Source organism: Lutra lutra, chromosome 8 (assembly GCF_902655055.1).
Source record: "Lutra lutra chromosome 8, mLutLut1.2, whole genome shotgun sequence".
NCBI lineage: Eukaryota > Metazoa > Chordata > Mammalia > Carnivora > Mustelidae > Lutra > Lutra lutra.
The window spans coordinates 59,773,375-59,795,823 of record NC_062285.1 but is presented as its reverse complement, the minus strand read 5'-3'; the positions used below and the strand labels follow the sequence as shown (position 1 = coordinate 59,795,823).

At 38.0% G+C, this 22,449-nt stretch overlaps 1 protein-coding gene across 3 annotated transcripts in view; it reads left to right on the top strand.

Annotated features, from left to right (window-relative positions):
- Positions 1–10,925: 10,925 nt before the first annotated feature.
- The window catches only part of C8H12orf54 (chromosome 8 C12orf54 homolog), a 34,380-nt gene continuing 22,856 nt past the window's right edge, over positions 10,926–22,449 (top strand). For 2 of the 3 annotated variants that reach the window (XM_047742109.1, XM_047742106.1), the window contains exons 1-4: positions 10,926–11,007; positions 11,601–11,713; positions 17,351–17,381; positions 17,866–17,904. In XM_047742109.1, coding sequence (XP_047598065.1) covers positions 11,658–11,713; positions 17,351–17,381; positions 17,866–17,904 — 126 coding nt within the window. In that variant the 5' untranslated portion in view covers positions 10,926–11,007; positions 11,601–11,657. Of the gene's footprint in view, positions 11,120–11,600; positions 11,714–17,350; positions 17,382–17,865; positions 17,905–22,449 lie in introns of all 3 variants that reach the window. The other variant, XM_047742108.1, reaches the window with a different exon arrangement.

The window sequence follows — 22,449 nt, the reverse complement described above, 5'->3', positions numbered from 1 at the left end:
GTCAAATTACTGGTTAAATGTGACTGTGATTTTTTTTTCCCTTTCCCTCATAGTCTCATTACAACTTCTGTAGCTTTTAGCATCAGTTTCTCAGACGTCATGTCCAAATTGAGAGAAGAGCAAAGACTATTCCACCAAAAAGTTTCCTTTAGATTCACTGGCTAATTCTGTATCACAGGGCTACTCTTAGTTGCAAGGAAGACTGGAAAACTGAGCATCCAAGGTAAGTGGAACTTCCTGAATGATTTAGACAATATAAATCATCCCCTGGTGTTGGGTATCTAACTAAAATTAGAGTTGTTAGTAAGTGAAAGGTAAAATAACCGTGAAATAAGTAAGCAATAGTGTCCACCCATGTGGCAAGTTTCTTTCCTTCCTAATTTTGAATGTCTTTGATGTAAATGCCAGAATTCTCAATAATATCCTTACCCAGCTCTTTGCCAGAGATGAAGAACTTAGATATTTCATTGTGTGCATCTTTTTTTGGTAAATATATGAGAATATTTTTACCTATTTTCCCATTTGTGACTAGATTCCTCTTTATACAACTATTTTTATTCCCTCCTTCAGTTTGATAGATGCTATGAACTGTTAAGAAAGTTCCCTACTTCCTGGGATCAAGTCCCGCATCGGGCTCTCTGCTCAGCGGAGAGCCTGCTTCCTCCTCTATCTCTCTCTCTCTGCCTGCCTCTCTGCCTACTTGTGATCTCTCTGTGAAATGAATAAAATCTTTTAAAAAAAAAAGTTAACAACTTAATTACATAAAAATAAAAAAATAAAAAAAATTTAAAAAGAAAAGTTCCCTACTATCCCCAGTTTGCAAAGATCTTTATAAATGAATAAGTGCTGAATTTTATTGGATATATTTTTGCATCTGTGGAGATAGCATGGTATTTTTCCACTTAAAATTTCAATTAGTAGATTTATTTTTTTAAAGACATATTTATTCAGCATCATGATCAGACTATTACATTTAGCAATGAATAGCACGGATGTAAAAAAAAAAATCTACATTAAAACCCTTTGTTGGAATGCTTTATACTTTCCACAGAATAGAACTTTATACTTTCCACAGAACAGAAATGAAAATAACCTGTTATACAGTTAGTCACAAATACAGTCCTCAAGATGTTTGCCCATACACATGAGTATTGTCTAAAACATGTCTTTTTTGTAGCAGCTAGGCCCTGCCACCACTGCTGCTGCTGGAACCACCATAGCCACCTTGGTTTCATGGTTTGGCAAAGTACTGGCCTCTACCACCACAGGGGCCAGAGCTTCTGCCTCCAAAATTTCCCCCTTTCATGCGTCCAAAATTTGAGGATTGATTGTTGTAACTGCCAAAATCATTATGGCTTCCATCACCTCCAAAGCTGCTTCCACTACCACTGCCATAGCTGCCTCTGCCTCCTCTGTTGTTATACCTGTGATAGCTACCACTCCCACCATAGCCACTGCCCTGGTTTCCATAACCCTGTCCACCACTTCCATAGCCTCTGTTTCCTCCAGAGTAACCAGGGCCGCCTCCTCCGTAACCACCATCATTACCAAATCCATTATAGCCTTCCCCACTGCCACCATATCCACCACCACCATGAGTGCCACCAGAGCCACCTAGACCGCTGAAGTTCCCTCCATGACCAAAGTTGTGATTCCCACCAAAACCACCTCCATGACCACCACCAAAGTTTCCAGAACAACTTCAACCTCTTTGGCTGGATGAAGCACTAGCCATCTCTTGCTTGGATAGGGCTTTCCTTACTTCACAGTTGTGGCCATTCATAGTATGGTATTTTGAATGACAATCTTGTCTACAGAGTCATGGTCAAGTGTTACAAAAGCAAAGCCCCTCTTTTTGTTACTGCCTCAGTCAGTCATGATCTCAATCACTACAAAATAATGTCTGTTCAAAATAATGTCTTAGATGATGTTCTTCAATATCTTCTTTAATGCGACCAACAAAAATCTTTTTTTTAATTATTTATTTATTTGACAGAGACCACAAGTAGTCAGAGAGGTAGGCTGAGACAGAGGGAAAAGCAGGCTTCCCGCTGAGCAGAGAACCCAATGCGGGACTCAATCCCAGGACCCTGAGATCATGACCTGAGCCAAAGGCAAAGGCTTTAATCCACTGAGCCACCCAGGTGCTCCAATAAAAATCTTTTTCAAAGTTAAGTGGGCACCAGAATCTTGAGACAGCCCTCTTTGGTTCCCAAACTCTTCCATCCACCTTGTGTGGCCTTGCATTCATGGCTGCATCCACCTCCCCCACAGTGGCATATGTGAACAAACCCAAAGCCTCTGGACCGCTTGGTGTTTGGATCTCCCATTAACACACAGTCCGTAAGTGTTCCCCATTGTTCAAAATGGCTTCTCAGATTCTCATCGGTTGTTTCAAAGTTCAAACCTCCAATAAAGAGCTTCTGCAGCTATTCAGGCCCTTTGGGAGACTCTGACTTAGACATGATGGTAGTGGGAGGGGAGACTTTAACGATGGTTACTTGGTGGCATCCACAGGTAGAAAGCTCAAATAGTGGATTTAAGTAAAATATTTTTTAAAGTTTGAATCAGAAAACTATTGCAGTTATGGTAAATCCAACCACTTTAAAACTAGAGGAATGAAAAAAAAATAAAATAAAACTAGAGGAATGGAGAAGAAATTATTCCTTCTAAATATATTCATATTCATATTCCAAGGTTCAAATAAATTAAGTAATTTGCCCAAACTTTGCAACTGGAGATTTAAAGGTAGTGAAGAACAGGATTAAGGTTTACTTAAATCTAAGAAACACTTCATGTTGCCTGTTTCAAACACACACACCACTATACATGAAACATATAAGTGAAATATCATATACCTCTTTATCCATCTCTCTCCTTCTCTTCATCTATCGTGCATCTACACACACACACACACACACACACACACACACACATTTGTAACTCATTTGCTCTAAGGAACTCATTTCCTTGGGGGGAAAAAATGAAGGTGATACTTCATTCCTCCATTGAACTGACAAGAGAAATGCCTTATTTTGATTTTAGATAAATTGGAATGAGGGTCCTGTAACCCTGAAGCATAATGGCATTATGAAGTCAGGCAACTCCTGTTACTGTTGAGAAATAAAGCAGGAGTTCTAAGTTACAGGAAACAAAATTAAGATGATTCCTTTAATTAAGTTAATCAGATCCTACAGCTGGCATAGCCATTTTTACCTGAGATAGAAACAAGATGAGATGATCACCAACTCGAGGCACATTAAGAAGGTGTAAGACATGTGGAATTTGGCTGAGCAAATCTAATGGCTGAGAATAAAGCCTGTGGAATTCTTTTTCTCTCCCTACCCCTTTTCCTCTTTTATTCTTCTTTTAATTCAATCTAAAATTAGAGTCATTTAGGAAAAGCTAAGAGTTAAGAGAAAAAAATACAAAATTACACCTTGAATTCCTTTTTTTTTTTTTTTTGACAGACAGAGATCACAAGTAGGCAGAGAGGCAGGCAGAGAGAGAGAAGGAAGCAGGCTCCCTGCTGAGCAGAGAGCCTGATGTGGGACTCAATCCCAGGACCCTGGGATCATGACCTGAGCCAAAGGCAGAGGCTTTAACCCACTGAGCCACCCAGGCGCCCCTTGACTTCCTTTTTAATATCTAAATTTTTCCTTTTTAGCATTGATTCCAAATATACTTTTAAAATGGTATCTGAATAACTACTGCAACAGATTTACATTTATTTGTAAATGAAATATGCAAAGCTCAAGGTTATAGATCTGTGGAGGCATGAGTAAATAAGCTAGCTGGTTCAGACCTAATGATTAAGACACCACTGCCTCCTTGTGACAAAATTCCAGAATGACAAGTTATGATTATTGGAAGTTTCTGCTTGTTTGTTTTCAAATCAGAGTTTTCACAGCAATGTTACAGAAGCCATGGCTTGGAGTAGAGACAGAATTGTTGAAGATCCCAGAGAAACATGAGAAGAATAGCAATTCCGAACAGAGACATAACCAGAAAAAGTTATCCAGGTTTTTCTTTCAGGTCTCCCAGGAATGGGGGCAGAGAGGTCGAAAAAGACTCTCGAGTAAATAAGAAAACCTGGAGTTGAGAGGTTCCAGAATAGCATGCACCAGAGCATGACCATACAGAAAAACTAACACACACTGAAATCAAGTCTATAGTACAGGCATTTCTCTTTCATGTATTATGTAAAATTATGAAATATATATTTATATGTAATTTATAAATAATTTTATATATACAAGTAATGTATTTATAAACAAATTACTCATATATCTATATATAAATATATTTATAACTAATAATTTATATATAAATAATATTTATAAATTTTATAAATTTATAAATTATATATATGTAGCTATATATAAGTAAACTAAATAATTATTTGACAATCATAGTAACTATTTCAGTGAGTTTTTTGCAACTCAGTTTAGTGAGTTTTGCAGTTTAAAATGGTAATAATAAAAATAATAACATGATTGAGTCTTTACCATGTGCCACAGGCTATTTTAAATATTTTACATCACCTTATTTCTTCTCAAAACATTTATAAATAATGTAAAGACCTTAGCTCATACTATGTCAGTACTTTGTACTCAATAAATGATATTCCAAGTCTGTAAACCTTTATATCTCAGTCAAGTAGGAGGAACACACTTATTTAATCAGTTCAGCCAATAAGGCTTGTTGTCCAGGTCCTGTAGGTTTATAAAGATGAGTAAGAGTCCCTTCCTTTAAGACACTTACACTGTGTGAAAGAAAGCTGTATTAACAGCTATAATGCAACATAGTAATTTATACTATAACAGTGTGACAAGACTGCTATGGGAGTTCTGAGAAGGAAAATAAACATTCTTTATCAAATGGTCAGGGAAATCTTCACAGGAAAGACACTATTGGCTTTGCTTTGTCTAAATTACCAAGTTTTAGGAACAGAAGAGAAAAAAATCTTCCAGGCAGAAGGAACAGTTTAGTAAGGGAGAGAGCTGTGAACATGTAATATTTGAGATTAAAAGGATGGACTCTAGAATTAAAACAGCTGAACTCAAATCCCAGCTCTGCTCTTCACCTGCCTTGTAACTCTGGGCAGTCTACTTCTCATTCACCTATTTCCTTGCTTAGAAAATGGATTTGACAATTGTGTACTATCAGAGCTTGGTTGTGAGAATTAAATGAGACGTGCACATAACATGTAGCACATTATATGTTGGGTTATTAATATATTTGCCTCTAAATTGTCATTTGCTGAAAAAGAAAAAGGTAAACCACCTATTAATTGCTAATATTTTTTTCAAGCGGAATAAACCATGTTAAATACACAGATTAACTATAAGATGCATTCAAATTTCAGAAACACTAAAATATAAAAAATGTGCATCTTTGAATCAAGGAATATACATTATCGTAATTATTACAATCAGTCTGCAAAGAATCTTTAATGCTATCCTGAAAATTCAGATTTGAGTCTACTATTAAAATCTTTCCCTTCTTGGTGGTTTCTAGGTATTTTGTTTGTAGTTCTTAAATTGCACATTAAGGTTAATGTTAACCTTCTGTTTCATGTGGTCTCTAACATGTCCTCAGCAAATAGTGGACATTCCAGAGTATAGCATTAAATGGAATCTGACCAACCTGTGAGAGGTGAAAATCAGGGTCTCATTCTAGAACTCAAAGATGAATAAGCCATAAGATCAGTACAAAACAAATACCAAAAAAATGCAGTTTTTGCCTGGACCTAATAGCGTATAGATAGCTCACCTCCTCCCACTGCACGTTTGGTAAACCTAAAAAAAAAAAAAAAAATCAAAACAAACAAAAAAACAAAACCCAACTACATCAGTGGTTACCAAACTTTGCAGTCCATCTGAATTGTGTTAAAACACATTGCTTCGCCATCCCACTCTTAATCTCACAAAACAAACTGAGGGTTGATGGGGGGAGGGGGTTGTGAGAGGGGGTGGGGTTATGGATATTGGGGAGGGTATGTGCTATGGTGAGTGTTGTGAAGTGTGTAAACCTGGCGATTCGCAGATCTGTACCCCTGGGGATAAAAATATATGTTTATAAAGCTGTAAAAAAAAAAAAAAAAAAAAAAGAAAGAAAGAAAGGATGAATACCCAAGTTTTGTAGCAACATGGACGGGACTGGAAGAGATTATGCTGAGTGAAATAAGTCAAGCAGAGAGAGTCAATTATCATATGGTTTCACTTATTTGTGGAGCATAACAAATAGCATAGAGGACAAGGGGAGATGGAGAGGAGAGGGGAGTTGAGGGAAATTGGAAGGGGAGGTGAACCATGAGAGACTATGGACTCTGAAAAACGATCTGGGAATTTTGAAGGGGTGGGGGGTGGGAGGTTGGGGGCACCAGGTGGTGGGTATTGTGGAGGGCACAGATTGCATGGAGCACTGGGTGTGGTGCAAAAATAATGAATACTGTTATGCTGAAAAAATAAAAAAATTTAAAAAAAATAAAAAATAAAAATAAAAAATTTTAGAAGAGAAAAAAAAAAACAAAAAAAAATGAAAAAAAAAAAAAAAACAAAAAAAAAACCACATTGCTGCCAAGCCCACAAGAGCTTCTGATTCAGTAGGTCCAGGGGTGGAGCTCAAGAATTTGACTTGTTGGGGCACCTGGGTGGCTCAGTGGGTTAAAGCCTCTGCCTTCCTTCGGCTCAGGTCATGATCCCAGGGTCCTGGGATCGAGCCCCACATCGGGCTCTCTACTTAGCGGGGAGCCTGCTTCCCTTCCTCTCTCTCCCTGCCTGCCTCTCTGCCTACTTGTGATCTCTGTCTGTCAAATAAATAAATAAAATATTTAAAAAAAAAAAAAGAATTTGACTTGTTAAGCTCTGCAGGCCAGTAATGATGCCTCTGGTCTGAGGACTACACTTTGAGAACTAGAGGAAATTGAGCCTCCAGAGCCTCAGGCAGGGACAATTATCTGAAAGGCCCTTGGTTCATCTGACTTCTCTCCAGTGGGTTGGGTAAGTCGGCCTCAATGCCCAGAAGCCTATGAGCCTCTCCAGTCAGCTGCCTTCTCTGGCTTTCGCTCTTCTTTTTGTTTGGCTTTCTCTACATCCACAATGACATTAAAACATTATCCTGGGGAGAAGCAACTGTGATCCCATTGAGCATTATTAGCCACAGGGCAAGAATGGGAAGTAAGATTCTGCCAGGTATCTCGGGGTCTTGTTACTGCAAACTACACTGGTCTCTTCAGGCTCCAGCAGCTTCTGCCTCCTCTGACAGATCATAGGAAACTTAGCTGAGGAAAATTTGTAGAAGGTGGTCCCCAGTGTCCAACCTCAAGAAAAACTGCTTTGGCAACAATCTTAGCCTCCCTCATTTAAAGACTTCTGAAGAAACTGGCCAGTTTGTCTTTGTCTTCTTTGTCTTCAGCTTCTTCTCAGCAAAAGTATCAGAAATGCAAAAAGGAGAGGGGATACCCTTGAGGCTTTCCTAGTGAGCTCCAGCTTGATCTACCATAGCCAATTGCAAGCATAAATTGTCTTCAGCCTCACTCATTGGAATTGTTCAAAAGCTAGCTGGATTTAGAAAATACTAGTTGACTGCTACAGGAAAGGGATTACACCAGTTAAAATCCTATAGTTAAAACTATAAACATTTAAAACACATAACTCAAATAATTTAACATCCATGGCATTTTATTATTGGGATGTTTGGACAGAATAGACTCCTCCTTTCCATAACTGTTCACACATCCTTCACACATCCTTTCTACTGCTTTGTTATTGTAACAGTGACTACTCTGTTGACCTCCTCCCGATTAACATTGCCAATTACTGCATAGTTCACCCAAACATTACTGCTTAACTACAAAAGGGCCATTCAAGGACTGGGACCATCTCCTCATCTCCTCCATCTATTTTGCTCTATTTCCATCCTAGTGCTCAAGACCTAGCAGGTGCTTAATAAACATTCACAAAATCAACTAAATAATGTTTATATCAACTTACTGATCTCTCTTTATTATTGTTTTATCTCTGATACATCCTTTCCACAAAGTACCTCATTGCCTTTTTTTATAGTCTATATATATTTTTTAATCATTTTTTATTTATTTTCAGCATAACAGTATTCATTGTTTTTGTACCACACCCAGTGCTCCATGCAGTCCGTGCCCTCTCTAATACCCACCACCTGGTTCCCCGTAACCTCCCACCCCCCCACCTCTTCATACCCTTCAGATTGTTTTTCAGAGTCCATAGTCTCTCATTGTTCACCTCCCCTTCCAATTTCCCCCAATTGCCTTCTCCTAACTCCCCATGAAGTCTATATATTTTTTTAAGATTTTTATTTATTTATTTGACAGACCGAGATCACAAGTAGGCAGAGAAGCAGGCAGAGAGAGAGGAGGAAGTAGGCTCCCTGCCGAGCAAAGAGCCCGATGCAGGGCTCAATCCCAGGACCCCAGGATCATGACCTGAGCTGAAGGCAGAGGCTTTAACCCACTGAGCCACCCAGGCACCCCCTCATTGCTTTTTTTTAGAAAACCCCTACCCTGGTGATACCTCTCTTCTCATTTTAGAAAGTAGACTGAAATCTTTCAGCATGGATGAACAGACTCATGTACTTTTTTCTTCACCAAAACATGTAAATCTTTTACTTAGGTTTTCAAACACAGATATTGAGCAGTTTAGTAGTTATCAAATCTTTTCTCTTATTTTTGCTGTTGTGCTTTTCAACAGCATGTCCAGGTATACTGACATTACTTCCTAGTCATCAATTCTTTTCTTAAACCCCACTTTTCCTGTAAGCTGGCTTCCATCTATCCTCCTCTTCAGGAACTGAACATTGTTTAGGCACCAAAATCTTATTCTTGACAAATCTGAACTGCCTCTTTCTTCTTTGATTTTTTTTTTAATTTTCATTTATTTTTTAATTTTATTTTTTTAAATTTCTTTTCAGTGTACCAGAATTCATTGTTTATGCACCACACCCAGTGCTCCATGCAATACGTGCCCTCCATAATACCCACCACCAGGCTCACCCAACCTCCCACCCCAAACCCCTCCAATCTTCTTTGATTTCTGTAGTCCCTTGAATGTAATGAAACTGTACTTCTCTAGTTTCCTTATACTTCTTGTAATTTTTTTCTCTGCATAATAGATCCTGTTCTAAATGGAAAATGTCTCAAGCCAGGACTTTCAGAGCTTGTAGATGCTGAGGTAATTAGCAATGCTATTCACTGATACTCCAGTTCTCTGTCTGACCCGATGATGGGAGAGAACTGTTCTAAGCTACCTCAAAGCTAAGAGTGCCTATATGTCTTATCTGGGCCAATGAAGTATGAGTGGAAGTTATGTGTCAGTTTAAGGAAAGTGTTTTTTAAAACAGGCATGATTCATCATGTTTTTGTATTCCTATGTTAGAAATTGCTGAAGCATGAAGAAGAAACTCCCTTAGCCTGATGACCCAAGTGATGATGATATAGAGCATAGCCCTTCTCATAAGCTCCCCCACACCAAGAAAGGACATGTAATGTGAACAAAAAACAAACCTTTCCATTTTAAGCTGCTGAGATTTGGGACATTATGCTGGGAATCCCAAGAGTACCCTCAAGCGGGCGTTGGTGGTATAGTGGTGAGCACAGCTGCCTTCCCAAGAGTACCCTCAGGCTTGATGACTTACCAGAAAGACTCACAGGACTTGGAAGCTGTCCTAATTATGGTTACAGTTTATTACAGGGTTAGGATAAAAATCAAAATCAGCAAAGGGGAAAACATGATGTGGCAAAATCCAGGAGAAACCAAGCACAAGCTTCCAGCTGTTGCCTCCCAGTGGCACTGCCTGAGGGCACAAGGTATACAAGGATTCCAAAATGAAAACACTAACTTAGTGAAACATGTATGCACATGTTTATTGCAGCATTATTTATAATAGCCAAGATATGGGAGCAACCTAAGTGTCCATCGATAGAAGAATGGATAAAGAAGAGGTGGTGTATATATAAACAATGGAATATTACTCAGCAATAAAAAGAATGAAATCTTGCCATTAACAACAACATGGATGCATCCAGATGGAATTATGCTAAGTGAAATAAGTCAGACAAGGACAAACACCATATGATTTCACTCATATGTGAAATTCAAGAAATAAAACAAATGAACAAATAAAAGAGAGGCAAAAAAAATCTCTTAATCATAGAGAACAAACTAGTGGTTGCCTGAGGGGAAGTGGCAGGGGAAAGGGTGAAATAGGTGAAGAAGTTTAAGAGTACACTTACCTTGATGAGCACTGAGTAATGTATAGAATTGCTAAATCACTATATTGTACACCTGAAACTAATATAACACTGTATGTAAGTATACTGGAATTTTAAAGTTTTTTTTAAGAAACTGAAAGGCAGGGGTGCTTGGATGGCTCAGTGGGTTAAAGCCTCTGCCTTTGGCTCGGGTCATGATCCCAGGGTCCTGGGATCGAGCCCCGCATCAGACTCTCTGCTCAGCAGAAATCCTGCTTCCCCCTCTCTCTCTGCCTGCTTCTCTGCCTACTTGTGATCTCTGTCTGTCAAATAAATAAATAAAATCTTTAAAAAAAAAAAAGAAAGAAACTGAAAGCCAAATTTTTCAGACCTTGTTTTGAAATTCAAAGTTAAAGGTGGATTCCGCTAAGCCCAATCCTACTGTCTCTCAGAAGCACTGGATGTTTAATGCAATGAGTAGAAGGCAATGAAGCAGCAAAAAAAAAAAAAAAAAAAAAAAAAAATCTTACAAAACTCAAATTTCATAATATTATCTCATTATTTTATCATCATTTGGACTGAATGGAGCCTGGGCTGAGGGTGGGAGGGGAGAGCCCACTGTCTCAGATCTATGATGTCACAGCTGAAGTCACAGAGAGTTGATAAGAGCAAGGTAGATGAGAGCAGATGAGATGGAGTTGTTATGAGATGGGGCTCAAAGAGGAGAAATTCCAGGGGGAAAAGGGTGGGGTGAATTACAACTTGGGAAGCCCAGCTGTGTAACTTTCTGGGCATAACTGGCCTAGTTCTGACTTGGGTTTGGAGCTGGGGAAGGATGGGAGGGCGAAGCTGGGAGGCAAATTTTCAGAGGAAGGTTTAACTCTTGTCTAGGTCACTGCTTTAGCCTCTCAGCCCCATGTCTTTTTGACACTATCAACTATGAGGTTTCCCTCAAAGGACTTGAAGGCTGGAGCTGATAGACTTCTAGCCTATAGTGCTACCCTTAGTTGACCATGAAGATTCTGACTGTGGGGTAGCCCCAATCTCAGCCAGCTATTTTTTTTTTCAGCTATTATTTTTTTACTCACGTTGTTTCTCTTTCTTCACCTACTTTCTCATTGGAATTTCTGTTTTTATGAAAAAAGGATAGAGACTTACATGGGGCTATACTTCTATACTTCCTACTCTCACCCTTATCTTTCTTTACACACACACACACACACACACACACACACACACACACATTGACCCATTCAAAACACAGATGCTTAAGGAACTATGGAGACCTCTGTCCTGGTATTCTCTAGTAAGTAAACACTTCTCTTCTCACTATAAACCTGTCCTCTTCCCCCTATCATTTGTGCCTTCCCAGGGCCTAGAGCTATTTCCATCTTCAGCTCCAGAGTTTCTGGTTTCTGTTCAAGGACAAATGGCACAGCATATCTTCCAAGATCAAGAACAAAGGACCTCTAGGCAGCAGAATAGGTAAATGGAGCTAATGATGAACTTCAAAAGTCTTTATATATGCTGTATGGGACACAAACTAGGGTCACCTCTCTCCCATCCCCCTTCTGGCTGTACCTATTTCCTGATAGAGTAGGGTGGGGACTTTTGTGTGTCCTCTCTCTTCCCCACCTCCTCAATGGAAGGAATATTAGATCTTTGTTATTTCACTTTAGAGGGTGGGCATCAATCTGAAATACCTCTAGGAGTTAGTTGGGTATACAACCTACAGATATTTATTTATCCCAGGATAAACTTTTGCTAGAAGTCCTTACCTCCTCTATAGTGTAAATCAAGGCCAGCCATCCAAAACTATGCTTCCCTTGGACTAGGGTGGAGAGGAGGGCTAGAATCTACCCCCATGAAACTGAGTATGAGAGCCAAGCAATGTTATCCATAAAGTTGGAAGGAAGGAGGCTTGCAGTGAGCTTATGGCTCAAGAAAGCTTCAGAAAGGAATTAGGACTTGGCTTGAGCTTTTGAAGTATGCAGATGTTTTGAGATAAGAGTTTGTAGGAGTTCAGGAAGAGAATCAAAGTGTCTTCAAGGTTTCTAAGCTGCCTGTCTTTGATTAAATTGCTCAGAATAGTTAAATAGACCTCAAGTCTTGAGAGCCAGTGAGAAACTGAGCAGCCTGAAACCTGCAGGAAGATGGAAACCTGTTCTAAGAGTATGAAGTCTTTTGCAGACAGATGCAGGACTATAAGGGGGAAATAATGAGTAGATATTGGAGTCTATGAGAAATATATGAAGAAAGCACATAAACAACAGAGACCTGATTTGTCTGCTGACAAATAGATGTTTTGTCAGTGGCAGTGAGCAAGACACTGAAAAATAGTGATAACTATTATATAATAGTTATTATATTAATATTAACATAATATTATAATTATATAATTATGTGATTACAATGTTAATATTTATTAATATATTATTAGTAATAATATATAATACATAGCAGTATAGTAAAGTATAATATATAATATATAATTAGTAATAGTAATTAAGTAATATTTAAAATGAACTTTACAGTTACAAAGGCTTTCATACAATCCAATCCCAAACTACCCTCAAATATACAGTACAGTATTGTTATCTAAAGGAAGTATGCTATACATTAGTGATCTCCAGAATTTACTCATCTTGCATTATGAAACTTTGTACCCCTTAACCAACATTTCTTCATTTCCTTCTCACCCAGGCCCCAGATAACAACCATCTACCCTCTATTTCTATGAGTTTAACAATTTTAGATTCCACATATAATATAGATTACATAAAACTTGCCTTTCTCAGTCTGGCTTATTTCCCTTAGCATAATGTCCTCCAGGTCCACCAGTGTTGTTATAAAATAAAAGAATTTCCTTGTTTTTCAAGGCAAAATAATATTTGATTGTATGTATATGCTACATTTTTTAATCACTCATCTATCATAAATAATACGTTGTTTCCATATCTTAGCTATTATAAATAATGCTGCAATGAACATAGGAGTATAGGTATCCATTAAAGAACAATAATTTCAGTTCTCATGTATATATACCCAATAGTGGAACTGCTAGCTCACATGGTAATTCCATTTAAAAATTTTTAATACTGTTAACCATAATGTCTGTACCAATTTACATTCCCACCAACAGTATACCAAGGTTCCCCTTTGTCTATATCTTTACCAACACTTGATATCTTTTTTCAAAATTGAGGTATAATCAACATAACATTATATTGGTTTCATGTGTACAAAAAAATGATTTGATATTTTATATACTATGAAACAACTGCCACAATATGTCTAATTAATATGTCACTATACAGAGTTATGTTTTTCCTTGTGATGAGAAATTTTAAGATCTACTCTCTCAGTAACTTTCAAATATGCAGTACATTATTATTAACCATAGTCACTATGCTGTACATTATATCCCCACAATTTATTTTATAACTGGAACTTTGTACCTTTTGGCCCCTTAACCCATTTCACCCACCATCTTCCCCCACTCTGGCAGTCACCAATCTGTTCTCTATTTCTATGAATTCAGTTTGGGGTTTTTTTTTTGGGTGGGAGAGATTTCACAGATTAATGAGATCATATGGTTTGTCTTTTTTTAATTAAGTTCAATTAGGCAACATATAGTACATCATTAGTTTCTGATGTACTATTCAACGATTCATTAGTTGGTATCTGTCTTTTTCTGACTTATTTCATGTATCATAATGCCCTCAAGTTCTATCCATGTCACAAATGCCATATTTCCTTCTTTTTTGACTGAATAATATTCCATTGTATAGAGTTATATAGTTTATAGATATCTATATCAATACAGATCACATTTTCATTACCCATTCATCCATTGATGGACACTTAGGTTGTTTCCATATCTTGACTACTGTAAATAATGCTACAATGAACATGGAAGTGCATGTATCTTTTCAAGTTAGTGTTTTCATTTTCTTTGGATAAATATTAAGAAGTAGAATTGCTAGCTCATATGGCGGCTCTATTTAATTTTTTGAGGTACCTCCATAATGTTTTCCATTGTGGCTATACTAATTTACATTCCCCTCAACAAGTGTTGATCTAAGTGATCAACAAGTTCCCATCTCAAGTGTTCCCTTTTCTCTACAACTTTATGAACACTTGTTATTTGTCTTTTTGATAATAATTCTAACATGTATGACCATTCTCATTATGGTTTTGATTTGCATTTCCCTGATGATTAATGAAGTTGAGCACTTTTCATGTGCCTGTTGTCTATTTGTATGTCTTCTTTGAAACAATGTCTATTCAGGTCCTTTGCCCATTTTTCAAATGGGTTATTTGCTTTTTTGATATTGAGTTATATGAGTTCCTTACATATTTTGGATATTAGCCCCTTATCAAATGTATGGTTTGCAAGTATTTTCTCTCATTTCAGAGGCTGCCTTTTCGTTTTCTTGATTTTTTTTTGTTGTTGTTGTGCAGAAAGTTATTTGTTTGATATAGTCCCACTTTTTTATTTTTGTTTTTGTTGCCTGGACTTATGGTGCCATATCCAAAAAAACATCGCTAAAAATAATGTCAAGGAGCTTTTCCCTTTGTTTTCTTCTAGGAGCTTTACAATTTGAGGTCTTTAAGTCTTTAATCAATGCTGGTTTGATTTTTATGCATGTTATAAAAGTTCAATTTCATTCTTTTGCATTTGGATATCCTGTTTCCTCAACACAGTTTTTTTGAAAAAAAAAAAAAACATCTTTTTTCCATTTTGTATCTTAGTTCCTTAGTATCCCTAGTCAAAGATTAGTTTACTGTATATATGTGTATTAATTTCTGGTCTCTCCACTATATTACACTGGTTTATGTTTCTGTTTACATGACAATACCATAATGTTTGATAACTATACCTTTGTAATATAGCTTGAAATCAGCAATTATGATGCCCAAGACCAAGAGTCACATGCTCTACCAACTGAGCCAGCCAGATGCCTCGATATATACATCTTTTTGTAACATGTATCCATTAAAAAATTATTGTAGCTACAGTTACTTTTAGTACTATTGGGTTTTAACTTTTATACTGGCATTAAAAATGATTGAAGCACCACCATTACAGTACTGAAATATTCTGAATTAGACTATATACTTACCTTTTCCCAGGAGAGTTACACTTCTATATTTTCATTCTGCTAATTCACATCCTTTCATTTCAACTTGATGAAATCCCTTTAGCATGTATTGTACACCAAGTCTAGTGGTGATGAACTTGCTTAGCTTTTATCTGTCTGGGAAAGTCTACCTTTCATTCGTTTCTGAAGGATAGTTTTGCCAGGTAAAATATTCTTGGTTAGCAGATTTTTTCTTTTAATACTTTGGCTAGTTCATCCTACTCCTTCCTGGCATGCAAGGTGTCTGCTGAGAAGGCAGCTTATTGTCTTTTGGAAGTAGCCTTGTATGTAGCATTTCATTTTTCCTTGCTGCTTTCCATATTCCTTTTGCCTTTGCCTTTAGACAATTTGAATATAATGTCTCAGTGAAGACCTCTCAATTTCAGCCTCTTTGAAATTTTTGAGCACCATGAATCAGGATGTTTATTTCCTTTCCTGGATTTAGGGATTTTTCTGGCATTATTTTATTAAATAAGTTCTCTGTCCTTTTCTCTTTCCTTGTTTCTTCTGAGGTTCTCAAAATGTCTATATTGTGTCATTTGATGGTGTCCCATAAGTTACTTCTTCACTCTTTTGAATTGGTTTTCTTCACTCTTTTGTTTTTTCTTTTTGTTCCTCTGTTTGAATTTGAATTTCAAATTATCTGTCTTCAAGCTCAATGATTCTCTCTTATGCTTGAGTCTGCTGTTGAAGCTCTTTATTGAATTCTTTAGTGAAGTCACTGTATTCTTCAGCTCCAGAAATTGCTGGGTTCTTTTTTTATGCTTATCATCTCTTTCTTAAACTTTTCTTTTTGTTTATGTATTGCTTTCCTGATTTCCACTAGTTGTCTGTGCCCTCTTGTAGTTCACTGAGCTTCCTTAATATGATTATTTTGAATCATTTTCCAGGCAATTCCTAGATTTCCATTTCTTTGGGGCCCACCACTGGAGCTTTATTTCTTTGATTCTTCATGTTCCCTGAATTCTTCCATCGTTATCTTTGCATTCAAAGAAGAGGTCCCCACTGTTAATCTTTACTGACTAGCTTTGAGAGTGAAAGACCTTCTCCAATCAGCCCAGCTAAAAATGTGGAGGGTTTCTCAGGCCTTTTTTATGGATGTACTCACTCCTATGTTCTTGTTCCCTCTTCAGGAGCATTTAGGATTTTGTGTCTTCTCTTGATCCCATAAAGTCAGTCTGGGTACTGAGAGCCTCCTGTTTATTTTCTCCAAGATGGTGCCCTGGAACATTTAAAATTATATGCCTTCTCTCATTCTTACATAATTGAGCTAGCTGCTGATATCTACACACTGTGCAGATGCTTGCACCTGCCATCTGCAGAAGCTTGTATGCATCACTTCAGGATATATACAGAGTGTTAGGGGCATTTGTCACCCAGTTGAAGGGTTAGGGGTACGTGCAGGTAAGGAGTCCCATAGCGTTCATGGATGGGTCTCCTGGTAGAGTCCACAAACCACCTAGTAGGATCTGTAGCTGGTTTCTGAGATCCACATGGTGGCTTCTGTAAGTGCCCACTCCCTTTTTCTCCCCCTATCCCCCCAAAATATTTAGCTATGCTGATCACCTCAGTGACCTGGATGGGTTGAAACAGAAGTTGGCTTCTTGGGCAATGTCTCACAAGGCTGGGGAAACAGGGTGCTCATTCCACTTTCACTTTCCCCCTGGGAGAAATCACAGGCTGAGATGATCTCTCCTGGCACTGAGTTACATTGCCTTTGGGGAGGGGTGACATAAGTAAAGTGAAGCTGTTTTTCTTACCCTCTTCAAGGCATCTATTTATGGACATTTTGCTCCAGTGAGGTGCTGGAATCTTTTCACTGGACTCCTGGTTTGCCACAGAGGTATTCCCATCCATGATGGTTATCAAAATTAATGTTTGTGTGGAGGGTATGAGGACTTGGAATCTCCTTTTCTGCCGTCTTGCTGACATCACCTACCCAGTGCCTGATCAGATTTATGTCATTCTTTCCTTCCAGAAAATCCGCTGATGACACAATGAGACCAAAGGTGGGTAAGAATTTTAAATAGACAGTTTGCTTTGGGGGTCCTGGTTTCTGAGGAAAATGGAGAAGGGGCTGCACTCAGGAGGCAGAAAGCTGCCTAGTAAGGACCATATCTTGGAGGACTTGGGCACTGTAGTTCAGGGATCTGAACTACAACTGGTGGATCACAGTCTACCAAGACTAGGTAATATTTTCAATGCTACTACTACACTAGATAACTCCAGGGGAAGGCAGCCTATGTGGGTATTCATAAGGGTAAAATATGCATCTCTGTCACCCACCAGCTAGGTCAAGAGATGACAAGGGATATAGCCTAAAAAGGACTCAATAGGGCTAAAGGAGACTTTGGACTGTCTGAAAAATAGGGTGACTTGAAGTGTCCATCTCCTCAAAAAAATATCCTATATTCCATCAGTTTCATGATGTATCTATTCAAATTCTGGGAGAGTTAGAGTAATGTTCCCAAAATGTGTCTCTTATTTCAACAGGAAATACAGCTAATAATCACTGAAGCCCTGTGGGACCAAGTGAGTATGAAGGGGTCATCTTTGACAGCATGGTGAGAAGTGGGAGAAGGAAGAGAGAACTTAAGAAAGGAGCAAACTTCTTCCTTTCCCCTTGAGTAATTGCTGATTGATAGTGAAGGATTCCTATGCTCTCTCCTGTCTTGTTCTATTACTCACCCAGTCCCAAATCCTCAGAAACTCATCTTTGTGCACCTTGGCACTTTCTAGATATTCACCTGTCCATTTAGATAATCCCTCTCAAATATGTTTTCTCTGCCAGCCTTTTAATAAGAACTATAAATCATGAAACACTACATCAAAAACTAATGATGAGCTGTATGGTGACTAACATAACACAATATAAATAAATAAATAATAAAAAGAATAAATCTCATCCACTAACAAAAAATCCATACCCACTTGAGAAACACATATATTTTAAGTCTTGGATGAGAGGAAGACAAAGTTACAATTTTGTTATGAAAATTAAAGATCTTAATTCCATTTCTGATCCAAAAGAAAGTTATTTTACCTTTAGAGCTACTCAAATTGTGTAATAAATACTTCACTGTGGCCCTTAAATCCTATTTCATAAAAATAATTTTCTGAAACATTTGGCCCCTCCAAGAATGAATTTGCTTAAAAATAAACCTCTCAAAAAATAAATGACTCAACCTGAAGAGTAGAGGTGTTTAGTTTTATCTATTTAAATGCAAAATTAAGTCCATTAAAAATGATTAATTTTCATATAATTACTAGTGAGTTTCACAGAGTAACATGTTAAGTGGTCACATTGCTCCTAAAGGTCTTATCTGGAAGGTGATTGGGATTTTTGTCATTAGCACAGACGAGGATAGTTTTCTCCCTCCCATTGGCTATGGCCGGCAGGTCTATATCAAGCACTAAAAGACACCAAAATTGGACTGTCATTCAGATATAATTTCAACATAACTTCAATATTTTGGACAGCATTCTGCTTTGAATTATTTATAATAGGAAATTATTTTATTACTAAGGCATTTCTCTGTTGTGAATTTCTTCAAAGTATTTTAACAAAGATTCTGGAGGAGTACAAATACCAGATTCACTCCATGGGATCAGAGGTTGCTAATAAAAAATTTTTAATGCTTTGAAATGTCCTAGACATTCCCAAATTTATTGACAGTAGTTTAACTGAGAATAATGGCTAACAAGTAGAAAACTATGCCTGGAGCTTTCCTATTCTTCAAATTTATTAGATTTGAGAGACTCAAACCAGTTTTTCGTTGAAGACTTCTAAAGTGTTGAGAAGCAAAAGAATATGATTCTGTACTTTGGATGTAAAGAATAATTGCCATTTTTGTGGTTAGAAAAAAATAACTGAATCTCACTTCAGTGACATGAGATTAAATCATTTAAATTTATTTAATTAAAGATATCCAGTCAAAAACAGCCTTCTTCATTAAATCAAATGTTTGATAATAAATTAAATTGTTGAGTCCAATTAACAGTGTGTTTTGGAATCTGACAACTATGAGTTGAAAATTTAAAAAAAGGTCCCTTAGGTCACCAATGTAAATTTGTTGCCTTTGGTTTTCTAACTAAAGCAATGTCATGAGAAGTAAGTCTCAGAATCCACATTATTCAGCCTGGATTTTGAAACTGCTTTACAACAGATTTAAATTTAATGAATTTGAGAGGAGCTTCTTTTCATTATATAAAAACTGATGTCCTTTCCATTTTCACAAAATGTCCTTGGTTTCCCAGCTATACAAAAATAATAAGGTGGCAAATTCTCAAACATGAAAATGCCAGACTTCACTTTACATTTGAATGCTATGTCAGTGGAGAAGCTAACTATGCCAATAGATAGCCAGAGCAAGCTGCTGTGAATGTTCATAGACTACAGACATTATTTGGAGTTTCTGATGACTTCCCAAAAATATCAACTACTTCAACTTCCCAATCTTAATAATTCAGTTTCATGTACACTTAAACTCTTAGATAGGGGGTTGATCCCTCTGAACCTATAACATAAGTTTCCCTACGGGGCCAAGCAAGAAAAGACTATTAAATTAACGACTCTGGATTTTCTGTTAAAACAAGTAAAAGCCTCCACAGCCTCTCCTGCAAGCTCCCACTGAACAATATTATATGAAATGAGTAATGTGATCAACTTCTTTATTCACTGTGATTTTTCAATTACTCTTCCTATAAGTTTTACAGAAGAAAGTAATCTTCTTAATTAAAATGGGTAGGAAAAGAAATTCCTTAAAGGGAAGAAGGAAAAGATGGCAGAGGAGTAGGGGATCCTATTTCAACCAGTCCCCTGAATTGAGCTGTATATCTACCAGACCATTCTAAACACCCATGAATCAGCCTGAGATGTAAGAAGATATATCTGGATCTCTACAAAGGGAGTATCTCCAGCAGTTGGTCTCAAGGTATGAAGCAGGGAGCCATCATTCTGCGGGCAGATATCAGAAGATAAATGGAAGGGGGAGGGAGCCTCCATGATCTTGCTCTGGGAAGGCAAAGGCTTCCCGTGCTGGGGACCATGCACAGACTTGCAGACCAGTAGCAGCAGGGAAAGGACTTTAGGGCAGCCCCCCAGACTGAAACCTGGAGCTATGGGGGTTGTGAGCAAAAGGAGGGAGGGTCAGCTTGTGGTTTTAGAAGCACAAAGGGCAGAGATATGCCCAGCCCCAGAAGCAAGGGCTGGGAGTGCTTCTGTGGGGTGTACAACCTAGGACACTGCAGTTTTTGGCGGCACAGTCAGAAACGGAGACAGTGTGGCCTAGAGAGCTCAGTGAAGAGCAGAAGGCAATCTCTCTATTCTGAGATAGAGGTTTGGATATGGTCACTTCCGCTTTGACACTCGGAAGAGACATGGAAAGCCACCAGGGAAAGCCACCAGAGAACAAAAGCCCCAAAAAACTGGTTTTCACTGAGACCATCCCCCCCACAGGGGGCAGGGCAACCCTGCCCAAACAGAGTTGCCTGAATAACAGCACAACAGGCCGCTCCCCTAGAAGACAGGCTGGAAGAACAAGAGGCTGACAACCTTAAGGTCCCTATAAAACAGGTATATCTTCCTTGGGTTGTGGTCAATAATTTGGACGCTATACATTCCTTCAACTACCCCTCAACAGAATGACTAAGAGGAGGAACCCCTAACAAGGGAAAGTATCAGAGAATATGGCCTCTGCCACAGAACTAATGAGTATGGATATAACCAAGATATCAGAAATAGACTTCAGAGTAACAATTATCAAGGCAATATCTAGGCTTGAGAAGAGTATTATTGACAATATAGAATCTCTAAGGGCAGAAACGAGATCTAATCAGGCTGAACTTAAAAATGCTATGAACGAAATGCAGTCTAAACCAGATACTCTGACTGCCAGGGTAAATGAAGCAGAAGAACAAATTAGTGAGCCAGAGGATAAGATGATGGAAAAGAAGGAAACCAAGGCAGCATGGGAAAAACAAATTAAAACCAAGGAATCAAACTGAGAGAGATTAGTCACTCAACGAATCATTCCAATATCAGAATTATTGGGATCCCTGAGGGGCTGGAGACAGAGAGAGGTCTAGAAGATATATTTGAGCAAATCTGTAGTTGAGAACTTCCCTAATCTGGGGAATGAAATAAGCATTCATGTCTAAGAGGCAGAGACAAGCCCTCCCAAGATCAATGAGAACAGACTGATGCCATGACATATAATAGTACAGTTTGCAAATCTTAGATCCAAGGAAACAATCTTGAAAGCAGTGAAGTGTAAGAGATTTCTTACACACAGAAGGAGGAACATCAGAATAGCATCAAACCTGTGCACAGAGACATGACAAGCCAGAAAGGGCTGGAAAGACATAGTCAGGGTACTAAATGAGAAGAACATGCAGCCAAGGATACTTTATCCAGCAAGGCTGTCATTCAGAATGGATGGAGAGAAAAGAGCTGCAAAAACCAGCATAAACTGAAAGACCATGCGACCACCAAGCTGGCCCTGAAAGAAATATTAAGGGGGGTTCTATAAAAGAAGAAAGATTCCAAGAGTGATATAGATCAGAAATTTAAACAGACTATAGAAACAAGGACTTCATAGGCAACATGATGACAATAAAATCTTATCTTTAAATAATGACTCTCAACATGAATGGCCTAAATGCTCCCATAAAGCAGCACAGGGTTGCAGGCTGGATAAAAAGACAGGACCCATCCATGTGCTGTCTACAAGAGATTCACTTTGAACCTAAAGATACATCCAGGCTTAAAGTGAAGGGATGGAGAACCACTTTTCATGTGAATACACTGCAAACGAAAGCTGAGGTATCAATTATCATATCAGACAAATTAAATTTTAAGCTAAAGACCGTAGTTAGAGATACACAATGATACTATATCATTTTTAAAGGGTCTATCCAATAAGAGGATCAAACAACTATAAATATCTATGCCCCCAACACGGGAGCAGCCAACTACATAAGCCAACTGTTAACCAAAATAGACATACTGATAATACATTAATAGTAGGAGACCTCAACACTCCACTCTCAGCAATAGACAGATCATCCAAGCAGAAA